Genomic DNA, 14,581 nt, shown 5'->3' with positions numbered 1-14,581 from the left:
CATCTCTTTCAGAATTTTCCACAGTTTATTGTGATCCACACAGTCAAAGGCTTTGGCATAGTCAATAAAGCAGAAATAGATGTTTTTCTGGAACTCTTTTGCTTTTTCCATGATCCAGCAGATGTTGGCAGTTTGATCTCTGGTTCCTCTGCCTTTTCTAAAACCAGCTTGAACATCAAGAAGTTCACGGTTCACATATTGCTGAAGCCTGGCTTGGAGAATTTTGAACATTACTTTACTAGCGTATGAGATGAGTGCAATTGTGCGGTAGTTTGAGCATTCTTTGTCATTGCCTTTCTTTGGAACTGGAATGAAAACTGACCTTTTCCAGTCCTGTGGCCACTGCTGAGTTTTCCAAATTTGCTGGCATATTGAGTGCAGCACTTTCACAGCATCATCTTTTAGGATTTGAAATAGCTCAACTGGAATTCCATCACCTCCACTAGCTTTGTTCATAGTGATGCTTCCTAAGGCCCACTTGACTTCACATTCCAGGATCTGGCTCCAGGTGAGTAATCACACCATCATGATTATCTGGGTTGTGAAGATCTTTTATGTACAGTTCTTCTGTGTATTCTTGCTGCCTTTTCTTAATGTCTTCTGCTTCTGTCAGGTCCATACCATTTCTGTCCTTTATTGAGCCCATCTTTTCTTAAAGTGTTCCCTTGGTATCTCTAATTTTCTTGAAGAGATCTCTAGTCTTTCCCATTCTATTGTTTTCCTCTATTTCTTTGCATTGATCGCTGAGGAAGGCTTTCTTATCTCTCCTGCTGTTCTTTAGAAAAAAATATTTCTTAAATATAAAAGCCTTTATTTATTTTAATTTTATTTTTGGCTGTGCCATCCGTGGCTTGCAGGATCTTGGTTCCCCAATCAGGGATTGAAGCCAGGCCCATGACAACGAAAGTGCCAAGTCCTAACCACTGAACCACCAGGGAATTTCCGAAAAACCTTTAAAATTCCTTTTTTATAAAAGGGGTTCATTTGCAATTCTTTTCCATTAGGAGTTAGTTTTCATGATTATTGCTTCCTTTTCCTGGTTTTCGTAAACCTAAATTCATAAATTCAAAATAAAGAATAACTTGCCATGGTACAGCTCCGTCTAACTTGACTGACAAACTATGATCACTGCCGTCCTAGAGCAGCCTCTGTGTAGCGCGTCAGTCCATCCACAGCAGTGCCCTAACTCGCACTGTTATCAAACATCAGATGGTCATTAGCAGCTGATCTTATTTTTAAAAGCTGGGAGAAACAGCTGATCAGATAGATGGTAAGATATTAGAGACTAGAAAGATTTCAGGAGAGTGAAACTATGATCCAAATTGAATATCATAAAACTTAATTTGAATAAATATCATCTTACACATAGCTCCAAAGTCAACTTCCCAAATATAAAATTAGAGAGGCGAGGTGGGGCAGCAGTGTGTATAAGGAATTCTGAAGGATATTACCATGCCAATAATTGTTAAGTTAAGGTACAGATTGTGACTACAAAAGTTAGTTTAATCTTACCTTAAAATGTATCCTAAATAAGCCATCCTCTTATGCTGTGCAAACAGTCCTTGAGTACAGGAAACCGTCTCTTTATCAGAGGATCATAGGTTCTGGGAAAAAAGTCCATTTGTTAATCCATTTCATTGAGTGTGCTGGAATTTTCCATCTGCCTTCACAATTTCTACTCTTCTTTTTCTACCCTGCTCTGTGCCTAAGAAAGCAGATCTCTCTGCCCTCTAGCTTCTCATTAGCTTTGGCCATTTGAAGGCACTGGCAGGAGATAAGAGGGCAGAAGGAAAGGAAAGTAAGAATATTTTATATTCTAACTTCTTCCCCTTGTGATCCCTATGAGATGGCTGTGTCCTCATTTTGTACCAAAGGTGGCACTCCCCAAATGGTCCTCTCTGGGTTCAGGTCACTGCTCTCTACAGCTGATTCTTCAATTCCAGGATACCTTGGCCTCACACTATTGCTAGCCCCAGGGAGTTTCTCTAAAACATCTCCAGGCCTTTGTAAATAGTCAACTCTCCTAGCTACCAGTTTGACTGTGCCTTATCCTTCTAGCTAAGACCCTAACTGATAAAAACTAAGTGAGATGTCATAGTACATAGTAAACAAAATTATAGTTTGATTAGAGATTTTAAGTTGAAAATGAAACTGAATGTAAAGAGAATAAGTTCATCTTATACGCACTGAATTTATGTTATAACTTCAACTTTATATCTTTTATAGAATAAACAAACAAAAAAGGACCACATAATTAGTAACAGAATGCTAATTGGATGTTAGGTCTTTGATGCTTTGTTCAGGTTTTGTCTCTAGAATGTATTGTTTTATACGTGATAAGGAAAATAAGGAAAAGTGTAGAGAGTGACTGGTGGACTGCCTTAGTTGGGACAATTAGGGTTGTCCTCTGAATGAACAGGGATGTGGTTGGGGGATGATGATGAATGAAAGAGTTTTTATACTCAAGTTTTAGGCCATCGTCCATCTCAGTGAAGCTAAATGAAATGGTTTATATCATTTTACATCTAAAATGTTAGTATATTTTAAAATACTGTGATGAAGTAAATTTGTATTAATTACTCAGATTGCTACCCTGAATTTCTTGTGGCTTGCTTTGGGTGTAAAAATAGACCTTGAAATTCTGTTTTAGAATTTTAAACTCAATGTATTAACAGTAGGCCATGGAGGAATTGCATCCTGTGGCTCAGTGGAGATTGCAAATGTGACACATGCTCACCTAACTAACAATTTCAAAAACAGCTGTCCAATGGTGTTTGAGTGCAAGGATGTGTGTGCTTGTGGTGATAAAACCTTCTAGAAAAGTAAAGTGAAAAATGAGGGACATGCCTAATTTCAAGTAGCTTTCTGTTTCTGCCTTTTTGCTGAAAGTTGAAGGAAAAGTAATAGAGAAACTATTAATTTTAGGGAAATCTCTAGCCATTCTTAGTGGGACTGGGGAAAGCAAGCTCTTGGGCCTGGATGTTTGGTTGGCTTGGATGTGTTTCCTTTGCACCGATGCCGACACTGGTGTCTTTCTTTGGGCAGGTGGCTCAATCACAAAGGAGTGAGACAGAAGCGCCTAAATGCCTGGCTGGGAATCAAGAATGAGGATGCTGATGAGTAAGTTCTCACTGTACCTTTCCGTCAGAGGGCTTTGTTGCCAGTGTAAGACATGGGCCTTTTAATGCTTGCTGAGTTGCTTGAGCAAATGTCCTCTCTGTTATTTGAGGACATTTGAATCAAGGACTTTGCACCTCTTTAAATTGATTTGCTTCATGAGTATGCTATAGGCACTTGAGTTCACAGACCTGCCAAACCATGTGAAACCTGGATACTTAAGCATCGCTCATTTAGACAGTCAGAAGTCAGAGTCTTGGATGAGACACGTGAATTTTGTGCTTTCTGCGTGATAGCAAATAATGAAATTTTTTTTAATCTTATTTTTTGAAATTATTTTTCAAAAATCCAACTACTTGCAATTCTACTTTGTTATTTTGTGGTTAAGATTTAGGAGAGAGTTTTATTCGTGAATTTGCTTTTAGATATAAGTAAACTGATTGTTAGAATAATATTTTAACATTTAATTTTTAGGACCTATTTTATCAATGAGGAAGATGAAAACCTGCCCCATTATGATGAGAAAACCTGGTTTGTTGAGGATATCAACCGAGTACAAGCAGAGGACTTGCTCTATGGGAAACCTGACGGTGCATTCTTAATCCGTGAGAGTAGCAAGAAAGGATGTTATGCTTGCTCTGTGGTGTAAGTCTTCTCTGGGGATATAACCTTTTCACAACTTCTACATTGATTAATAGAAAGTCAACCACTCATAAAGTTCAGATCAAATTAGTTGAAGTATGGTAAAATGAGTAACCATGGCTTAGACCTTTAATATTTGTACAAAGAAAAGTTAGTTGCTTTAGGAGATATATAATCTGAAATTATTTGGGGGATTTTAATTTAAATAGTAAGCAGGGTAGGCCCTGCAGTTGTTCGTTGTTGGATTTCAGGTATCTGAAAAATAATTGGAGATTTTTCAATTGAAAAGATCACTTGATTCTTTAGTAGTCTCCTGCATGCCTAACTTGGCTTTCATTGTCAGATTATGAAGACTTGATTGAATAGAACTGTTTTTACTTCAGAAGAAAAACTATCTAAGTTTTGTACTTAAATAGTATTGTGTTGAGTTAGTGATAGAAAATGTTGGATGTTTTCTTATGACTGTTTGGAAAAGCTTATTTTCCTTTTAATGGAAAGTGAAATTCTAGGGACAACTAACTATGCCTTAGTCAGATTTTGCTGTTATATATAAATACATATTTATAAAATATATATAATATATATTTATATATTATGTATAGCATATATATATAAAACAGTTGCCTTCTTAAGGAATATATATATATATATATGTATTTTTTATGCTATTAATATGTTTTCATTGACAATGACCAATACCTAGAGAGGAGGTATAGTATGATGGTCATGAGAGAAGCTTTGGGATCAGATATACAGGATTCAAATCCTGACTCTACTACTTAAACATACATGTGACCTAGGGTAAATTACTTAACTTTTCTTTTCCTAGTTTCTTTATAAAATAAGCATAATAGTAATATCTACTTAAGGGTTTTTAAACTATCACATGAGTTAATATATGTGATATAATATGCTTTGATCAGTGCTGGAACATAATAAGTAAATGTTGTTTACTAGTATTATTATGATGATGCTTCTGCTGGACAGGCTAGAAGGCAAGCAAGGATCACAAATGATCTGAGGACAAAGTGGTGAGGCTAGACAAAAGACAGTTGTATTAACAGAGTGCTTTACATGATCATCTTATCCTTAGCAATCTATCTCTGTCATGCGGAGTTTGAATCCGGCTTTACCTGGTTTCAAAACCCACATTTTTTTTTTTGGCACCACGCTTTCTTCATTTCACAGTTAAATGTCCAGGATAAATGAAATCACCGTGACATAGTTATCACCAGTAGGCTGTGTGCATGAGGAACTGAGTCTGGTGGAGAAAGGGTTGGGAGATGCTGTGGAAGAGATGGTGTTGAGCTGGACGTGGAAAGGATGAATAGTGGGGTGTCTGTGGGCAAAATGTAAGGGAGGTATTCGATTAGTGTTATCCCTGGATAGAGCTATGTGAAACATTTCATTTCTTTGTGATCTGGGCTCAGATCCTCAAGTTATCTGAGTGGAAATGGCAGGAAAAGATGGCTCTTGTGGGATCTGAGATCTGTAAGAACGATAAAAAGAAGACAGTAAGCTCAGTGCATCAGCCCCTCACCCTTATCCAGGTCCCTGGGTGGCAGCCTTGTGGGTTAAGGACTTGGCTGGTGGAAGGTGCTGTTCAGCAGCTTGGGTAGTTCCTGAGAAACCAGGGAGCAGCTTGAGTATCTTGGGGAGTGGTATTATTTTTCCCTTCCCTTTAGCCATAGACTTGACCAGTAGTGTGGATTTCTGTTGCCTATGAAAACCAGCTTCAGTCATATATCATATTGGGGTTCACCTTGGGGGACATTGGAAGCAAAAGAGTCTGGCATCACAGACTTCCACTTGTTTGCCAGCCACTGCAGCTATAGAAAGCCTGCTTATAGTGATTTTTCAATTTACTTAGGACTAGGTTAAGGACTTGCTTAACTCTACAGCCTTCTCAGGCTAGAGACCTGTAGCCAACAATGAATGTGTTTATGTTAGGTAGTGAGCAGTTGTGATCCTTACATTGTTATTGCCATTTGGCATAAGAAATTTGATTAGGGATAGAACATATAGATCAACCAGGAAACAGAAGACTTGAACAACTCTATAAAACAACTAGACATAGGTAGTGCTAGTGGTAAAGATCCAGCCTGCTAATGCAGGAGATGTAAGACATGTGGATTTGATCCCTGGGTCGGGAAGATCCCCTGGAGAAAGAAATAGCAACCTGCTCTAGTATTCTTGCCTGGAAAATTCCATGGACAGAGGAACCTGGTGGACTACAGTCCATGGGGTCACAAACAGCTGGGCACGATTGAACTCACCCACACACACACAGAGATATCTTTAGAACACTCCACCTAACAACAGCAGAACACAACATTTTTCTCAAGTGCGCATGAAACATTATCCAGGCTAGACCACACTTTAGACCACAAGTCTCAATAAATAGGGTTGAAATCATACAAAATATGTTGTCTATAACCACAATGGAAAGAAATTAGAAATAAAAAATAAGGAAATTTGGGAAATTCACAGAATGGACAATAAATAACATATTCCTAAATAACCAATAGATTAAAAAAAGAAAACAAGGGAAATTAGAAAATACTTTGAGTTAAAAGAGAAACACAGAATAGCGAAACTTATCTAATACAGCTAAAGCAGTGCTAAGAGGGAAATTTATAACTTAAGCTCTCAAATCAATAACCTACCTTCTTCTACCTTAAGAAACTGAAAAAAGAAGAGCAAACTAAACCCAAACAAGCAGAAGGAAGGGAATAATAAAGATTAGAACAGAAATAAATAAAATAGAGAATAGAAAATAATTGAGGAAATCAATGAAACTGGAAGATGGGATGATGGGATGAATAAAATTGGTAACCTCTTTTCTAGTGGTCATGTACAGATGTGAGAGCTGGACTATAAAGAAGGCTGAGCACCAAAGAATTGATGCTTTTGAATTGTGGCGCTGGAAAAGACTCTCTAGAGTCCCTTGGACAGCAAGGAGATCAAACCAGTCAATCCTAAAGGAAATCAATCCTGAATATTCAGTGGAAGGACTGATGCTGAAGCTGAAGCTCCAATACTTTGGCCACCTGATGCAAAGAGCTGACTCATTGGAAAAGACCCTGATGCTGGGAAAGATTGAAGGCAAAAGAAGAAGGTGGCAGAGGATGAAATGAACCAACTCAGTAGACACGAGTTTGAGCAAACCAACTCAATGCACATGAATTTGAGCAAAGTCCAGGAGATAGTGAAGGACAGAGGAACCTGTAATGCTGCATTCCATAGGGTCGCAAAGAGTTGGACATGACTTAACGACTGAACAACAACAAAGCTAAACTCTCACACACACATACAGGGGAGAGAGAGAAGACACAAATTAGTAAAATCAGGGTGAAAGAGGGGACACTCGTTGTAGTCTTTACAGAGATTAAAAAAAAATAATGATGGAATGCTACAAATAATTATATGCTAACAAATTAAACAACCTAGATGAAAGAGACAAATGCCTGGAAGCACACAGACTACCAAAACTGACTTAACAGGAAGTAGAAAATCTGAATAGAACTATAATAAGTAAAGAAATTGAATTACTAATTTAAAAAACTATCCACAAATAAAACCCCAGGTCTAGTAAGTTTTACTGGTGAATTCTACCAAACATTATAAAAAGAATTAATACAGTTCTTTCACAGACTTTTCCAAAAAATTGGAGCAAATACGTCACAGTTCGTTTAATGAGGGCATATTCCTTATGAATATAGACATAAAAATCTTTAACTAAACAGTAGCAAAGCAACTCCAGCAGCATATAAGAAGGATCATAAACCATGACTAAGGAGAATTCATCTTAGGAATGCCAGTTGATTCAACATTAAAAAATCAGTGTAAATAAACCATATAAATAGATTAAGGACAAAAATCAACTGACAAAAATCTACTAATTATTTCAGTAGATTCAGAAGAAGTATTTTTACACTGTTATTTGTTAAAACACACTGAAAAAAGTAGAGATAGGCGGGCATTTCTCAACCTGATAAGGACATGAAAAACCGACAGCTGACATCATACTTAGTGGTAAAAAACTGAGTACTTTTAAGAGCAGGAAGAGACTAAGGATGTCTTTTCTCACCACTTCTAATTATTGTACAGAAAATTCTAGCTGAGACATTTAGGCAAGAAAAAGAAAAGGCATCCAGATTAGAAAGGAAGAAGTAAACTATTAGAACTAATAAATGCATTCAGCAGGGTTCAGGTTAAAAGATTAGAAAACAAAAATTAGTTGTATTTATGTATACTAGCAGTGAACAACCTGAAAATGAAATGAAAACATACTATTTGTAATAGCATAAAAATGATAAAATGCCTAGGTTTAAAGTGTAAGAGCTGTACAGTGAAAACTATGAAACATCATTGAAACAACTTAAAAAAAATTCTAAATAAGTGGGAAAACATCCCATGTTCATAGATGGCAGTACTTTCCAAATTGATCTGTGTGTTCGGTATAATCCCCATAAACAGTACCAGCTGGCTTTGTACAGAAATGACAAGCTGATCTTAAAATTGATATGATAATACAAGGGATCCAGAGCAGCTAAAATAATCCTGAAGGAACAAGAAAGAGTTGAAGTACATCTCCCAATTTGAAAACTTAACTACAAAGTTGTAGTAATTAAAATTGTGAAGTACTAACATAAGATAGAAGTTATGACCAACCTAGACAGCATGTTAAAAATCAGAGACATTACTTTTCCAACAAAGGTCCATCTAGTCAAGGCTATAGTTTTTCCAGTAGTCATGTATGGATGTGAGAGTTGGACTGTGAAGAAGGCTGAGCACCGAAGAATTGATGCTTTTGAGCTGTGGTGTTGGAGAAGACTCTTGAGAGTCACTTGGACTGCAAGGAGACCCAACCAGTCCATCCTAAAGGTATCAGTCCTGAATGTTCATTGGAAGGACTGATGTTGAAGTTGAAACTCAATACTTTGGCCCTCTGATGCAAAGAACTGACTCATTTGAAAAGACCCTGATGCTGGGAAAGATTGAGGGCAGGAGGAGAAGGGGATGACAGAGGATGAGATGGTTGCATGGCATCACTGACTCAATGGACATGGGTTTGGGTGGACTCTGGGAGTTGGTGATGGACAGGAAGGCCTGGCGTGCTGTTCTTCATGGGGTTGCAAAGAGTTGGACATGACTGAGCAACTGAACTGAATTAAACTGAACTGAACTGAGGGCTTCCCTGATAGCTCTGCTGGTAAAGAATCCTGCAATGCAGGAGATCCGGGTTCGATCCCTGAGTTGGGAATATTACCTGGAGCAGAAAATGGCAACCCACTCCAGTATTCTTGCCTGGAGAATTTCATGGACAGGGGAGCCTTGGCAGTCTACAATCCATGGGGTTGCAAAGAGTCAGACACAACTGAGTAAGTAAGCACAGCACAACATAAGATTAAACATGTGAATCAATGAATAGAAATGACAGCCAAGAGATAACCCTCTACAGTTATGGTCAGTTTGTTTTCAACAAGGTTCTCAAAACAATTCAAAGGGGGAAAAAATAGTCATTTCAACACACGGTGCTGGGATAGCAAGTGAGCCACGTGCAAAAGAATGAATTTGGACTCCCAGTTCATGCCACATACAAAATCTAACTCAAAATGTGTCATATAACTAAAAGTAAGGGCTAAAAGATAAAACACTTAGGAGGGAATAGGCAGAAATCTTTGTCACTTTGGAATGGCCAGTGGTCTCTTACACATCAAAAGCACGAGGGACAAAAAGATGAATTGGACTTCCCCACAATTAAAGACTGTCTGCATCAAAGGACACTATCAGGAAAGTGGAAAGACAACCCACAGAATGGGAGAAAATATTTGCAAATCATACATCTAATCAACTAGTATCTAATACGTAAGAACTCTTAATAAAAAGACATACTGCCCCAGTTTAAAAATGGGCAACGGCAAATAGACATTTCTTTAAAGAAGATATAAAGATGGTTAATAAACATATGAAAAGATGCTCAACATTATTAGTCATTAGGGAGCTGTAAATCAAAACTACAATGAGATACCACATAACTATAATCAAAAAGATGGACAATAACAAATGTTGACAGGGATGTGGAGAAAGCTGCTGGCAGGAATTTAAAGTGGTGCAACACTTCAGAAAACAGTTTGGCAGTTCCTCAAAAGGTTTAACTTTCTTTGTCAGGCAGGGTGGGGGTACATGCCACGTGGCTTGTGGGATGTTAGTTCCCCAACGAGGGATTGAGCCCGGGGCCATGTCAGTGAAAGCAAGGAGTCCTTGCCACTGGACTGCTGGGGAATTCCCAAAAAGTTTATTTCATTTATGATTCAACAGTTCCCCTGTTAGGTAGGTATACATCTAAGAGGACTGAAAACATGTGTCCATACAAAAACTTGTACATAAATATTCATTATAGCCAAAAAATGTTAACAATCCAAGTGACCCATAAATTGATGAATGGATAACCAAATTGTAGCATATCTATACAATAGAATATTAGTCAACCCTGAGGAGAAATGAGGTCTCAATACATGATACCACATAAAAGAACTTAGAGAATGATGTGCCAAGTGAAAGTAGCCAGACAAAAGATTGAGTAATACTGTGTGATTCTGTTTATATAAAATGTCCAGAATAGGCAAAGCCATAGTGACAGGAAGTAGATTACTGGTCACCAGGGTCTAAGGGGAGGGAGGAAAACAGTGAATGCTGATGGCTACGTGGTTTCTTTTTAGGGTGATGAAAATATTCTGGAATTAGTAGTGCTTGTTGCACAATCTTGTGACTATTTTAAAAACAACTGATTTGTACATTAATTTTTTTTTTTGGTTTGGTTTGCCCCCTCCAGTGCATTCTTACCTAATTTAGGTCCAGAGCTGAGTGACTGAATGCAGCCAGCCATTTTAGCCCCACCAAGTCTTGGGAAGTGAAGGGTGTTTCTGTGACCAGTGTGGAAGGGGCTGGGGGGACATGAGAGTGTGATATCAGCTCCGATGGACGGAAGGCGGCTGCTGCTTTGCAGAACAGCCGCTCTCAGACTTCTGGTCTCAGGGCCCCTTGTGTTGCGCTCTGCCTTCATGCCCTGCGGGGTCTTGTCTTGTGTTGTTGCAGCGCCGATGGGGAGGTGAAGCACTGCGTCATCTACAGCACCGCTCGGGGCTACGGCTTCGCGGAGCCCTACAACCTGTACGGCTCCCTGAAGGAGCTGGTGCTCCACTACCAGCGGACGTCCCTCGTGCAGCACAACGACTCTCTCAACGTCAGGCTCGCCTACCCTGTCCACGCACAGATGCCCTCGCTCTGCAGATAAGCAGGGAGCAGTGGCTCTCTGGCAGAATTTTTCTACAGTTTTTATTAGACTATGAGGGCATTCTTTCTACGTAGACTGCTTGTTTTGCACAAGAAGTGATTCTGTGAATGTGAAGTGGAGAGGCCGAGCAGCAGCCGGCCAGGATGGGGACATACGGGGCCTGGGGTTCTCGGGGACTCAGCCGTGCCACTGCACTGACATAGGAAGCTGGGAGCAGATGCTGGTTTTGGGAAAGTCTTTCATTGGGGTTTTTGTTTCACTTAGCCAGGCACCCTCAGCAGAACATGTTAGGCCTATTGGGGTGGGGGTTGTATCTGGAAGCCTCTGAGGAGGCCCTGTCCTCTTCTGAGAGGCCAAGGTGCTTTAAGACTGTGGAGGGGTGTGGCCCTGTTGGGAGTCTGTTTTGGTCTGGCGGTCTCTCTTCCTCCCAAAAAGAAGGTGGTTTTGGTTCAGTGGTAGAATGGCATTTGGTGAAAAAGACAACCAAAGGAAAATGGGGAGGCTTGGGATTTCATTTAAAGAATTGTAATCTGTGGGTAAAAAAACTTTCAACCGAAGGTACCTAATGAGTATAGTTCAGGTGTCAGCATCTCAGTAGCTCTTCTCTCTAAAGCATTATGTTTAGAAACCATATTGGTCCCAGCAAAACAATGGTTGCTGCCAGCCAAGGCGCGGTGGGCGATGGTGGCACTAGTGTCCGAACGCACACTTCTGAACCAAAACTTGAAAATAAAAGGAAAACTAGAGACTGTTAGTTTTAGCAGACACTAAAATTGCTCAGTGTAATTCCCTTTTGCCCTGCCCTTGTTTCTCAGAGATGAGGAATAGTGTTCTTTTTGTGGGCTGGTGAGCTTTGAATTATAAAATGAAGTTGGTGCTGTGTGGTGGTGTTTTCTTAGCCTAAAGAATGATCTGTTGTGTGAAACCTTTGTAACTTGTGTGTATGAGTAAAGAAAAGGTGCAATCCAGTGCTTTTAGACGGCTTGATATACCAAATAATGATCTAGAACAACATTCTTCTCTGTGCTTCCACAAGTTGAAAGGCCCTGCAGAAACAGTCAACGTGTTTAATTTCCCGTCATCTCCTGTCCTTTTCTGGGTAGGGCCAGGGGAGCCATAGGTGGCTAGGGCTGTGGCTAGAAGGGAGTCAGTGTGGTCAGGGACTTTAGTAGGTCACAGGCCTGGGGCTCTGGTGTCCCCAGCAAGGGCCATATGCCACCCTTGTGCTTCCAGACAGTGGTTGCTGAAACTTCTGCAAGGAGAGGAAAGGATGGCTTGGCGTTCAGACTGTTAGCTGAAGTCATCTGGAAGCTGTTCTTTGCCTTTTTTGTGATCCTGCCATTAAGATGATGTGCACAGACTGTCCTCATGCTCTAGCGGCCCTGACTTTAGGCCAGGAACCTTCTGCTTCATGTGGTTTAAGCCTTCCAGCTGAGTGAAGCTGGGCAGATGGAGTTGGGGCAGTGTCTACTCCCACCTCCATCGTGCTCCACCCCCATCAGTCAACATTCATTTGACAAACAAAAGAGTCCAGCTGCCTCTGAGCCAATCCCAGAGCTGCAATAGGCTCGAATGAGTCAGCTGTTGGAGCCCAAAGCTGTGCAGCCAGGCTTCCTGGTTGAGTAGGAAAGCCAATATCCAAGTCTTATTGAATCAGGTTTACACCTAGGGAAGCTCTAGTTTGGAGGATGAAAGAAAGAAATTTTGCTTTCCCTGAGCACTTACCTTAGTGACAGGATCTAGAATGTGTCACAACATAGATTAAAATTTGGGGGAGAACCTCCCGTTACTAACAATGAAGACAGAAAGGAAAGGGGGCATATCTTTGGCTTTTCCTTGGTTACGCTGCAGTTTCAGGATTGGATGAGGCAGACAAATGAAACCTCCTCCAGTGTCGCTGTTCTAACCTGAGCCCTTAACTGATATCAGCCAGCTGGACATTCCTTCCCCAGATGGCCAGATTGAAATCTTGCTAAGAGTTTTACTGAGAAATAAGGCCAGACCAACTACTGTGAGGCATGCCTGATGGCTTTGTGCCTTAAACAGTTAGATGCTCAAGGTGGGGTGCCAGGAATGCCTTCTTCTGGTGTTAAAATGTAGTGTGTTCTGGTTCTCTCTTAAAAGAAAACAAGAACCAGGATACATGCTGTAGTGTTGAACCATGCTGTGTTGCTTGCCAGGCAGCATTAACTAAGGGCGCATAGGGAGCAAGCAAGTGCGGTCTATCGCCTGCACTTGGGCTGGCTTGTGGAGGAAGCAACTCACTTTTAAGTCCTACATTCCTTCACCTGTTTGTTGCTTTCCTGTTTTTCATTCTTGAATTTGTTGCTTTGTGGGAACTAAGACGTAGGGATCATTTGAGAAGTTTGAGTCTCTTTTCTGACTGGTTGCCACATGATTTGCTTGATCTTGACCAGTGGAAATAGCAGAGGGACCAGTCTACTAACCACTGGGAGGGGTGGTATGCAGCTCCTTTATTCTATGGTCCTGGCCTCCTTCATCAGAACTTAGCTCCATGTCTTATCCCATGACCTGGACCCTGGGATTCTCTCTTGGCATCTTCGGTGCAGTCTCATTGAGGCAGAGGGTAAAGAAACAGACCAAGACCAGAGGGGCTCACTGTCTTCCTGGCTAGGGAAGCTGGCCACCAACATGGAAGCAGCTCGAGGCTGTCTGGACACTGGTCAGAGGCCTATCTATTCTGGGTGGAGCTTTCATCACAGAACAATGCTTTGTCTCCATCTGGCCACAGATACTAACTAAGCCTCGACCATAGCTCAGGCCTGTATAGACTAGCAGTGTCCTTACCCCTAATTTGGCCAAGATTGAGGACTTCTGATACCGCCCCTACTCTGTCTCCAAGCCTCGATGAGACCCTCACAGGCTTTGCAGAAGCTCTGAGAACCAGTGTGGTATCTTCAATGGGTCTCCTTGCCGCAAGGAACGAGCCTCATGGGTCCTTTTGGGCCAAGAACTGCATCTGGGCAAATTACTGTTTTTTCAAGGTGTTTTCTGTTGCCAGTTAAGACTCCTTATTAGGTAGCTCTCTGTGAGGCTTCAGTGGCCTCAAAGCAGGGGGTCCAGATGGGGGCCTAGCTGGGCCCTCTGCAGTCAACTGCTCAGCCTTGCTCTAGCTCCAGCCACTTGTGACGAAAAACCACCTTGTTTCCTTACAAATTGCAGCATGTGACTTTGGTGCCCTGTTGTTACTTGTGAAAAACCTATTCTTCTGTTGTCTTTGATGTAGTCAAAAAAATTCATGTAGTTACGTAAAAATATCTGATTTACAAGGAAGCCAACTATATGTCTTGTGTTGGGACAGTTCATAATGTAGTTCCTAGACCACTTTTGCAAATTGTTCTTGTCACCAGGTGTGTTCAGACATTGCTGTGCGGTTGTAGGGGAGGGTGGGGGGAAGGCGAGGGGAGATACTTTTTGGTCTTTTTGTTTTTTACCTTCCCCAAGAGGGAACAGTCTGGCCAACTTGCTCCAATAATGCAATAAAGACATTGCAATAAAGCA

The 14,581-nt window shown here is 40.7% G+C and overlaps 1 protein-coding gene across 2 annotated transcripts in view; it reads left to right on the top strand.

Annotated features, from left to right (window-relative positions):
* PIK3R3 (phosphoinositide-3-kinase, regulatory subunit 3 (gamma)) overlaps positions 1–14,581 on the top strand; it is a 109,522-nt gene extending 94,941 nt beyond the window's left edge. For both annotated transcript variants that reach the window (XM_010847867.1, XM_010847866.1), the window contains exons 8-10: positions 3,046–3,120; positions 3,592–3,762; positions 10,861–14,581. In XM_010847867.1, coding sequence (XP_010846169.1) covers positions 3,046–3,120; positions 3,592–3,762; positions 10,861–11,059 — 445 coding nt within the window. In that variant the 3' untranslated portion in view covers positions 11,060–14,581. The remainder of the gene's footprint in view (positions 1–3,045; positions 3,121–3,591; positions 3,763–10,860) is intronic.

This window comes from Bison bison, unplaced genomic scaffold, assembly GCF_000754665.1.
Source record: "Bison bison bison isolate TAMUID 2011002044 unplaced genomic scaffold, Bison_UMD1.0 scf7180017864256, whole genome shotgun sequence".
Classification (NCBI taxonomy): Eukaryota; Metazoa; Chordata; class Mammalia; order Artiodactyla; family Bovidae; genus Bison; species Bison bison.
This window is presented reverse-complemented; position numbering and strand designations above follow the sequence as displayed.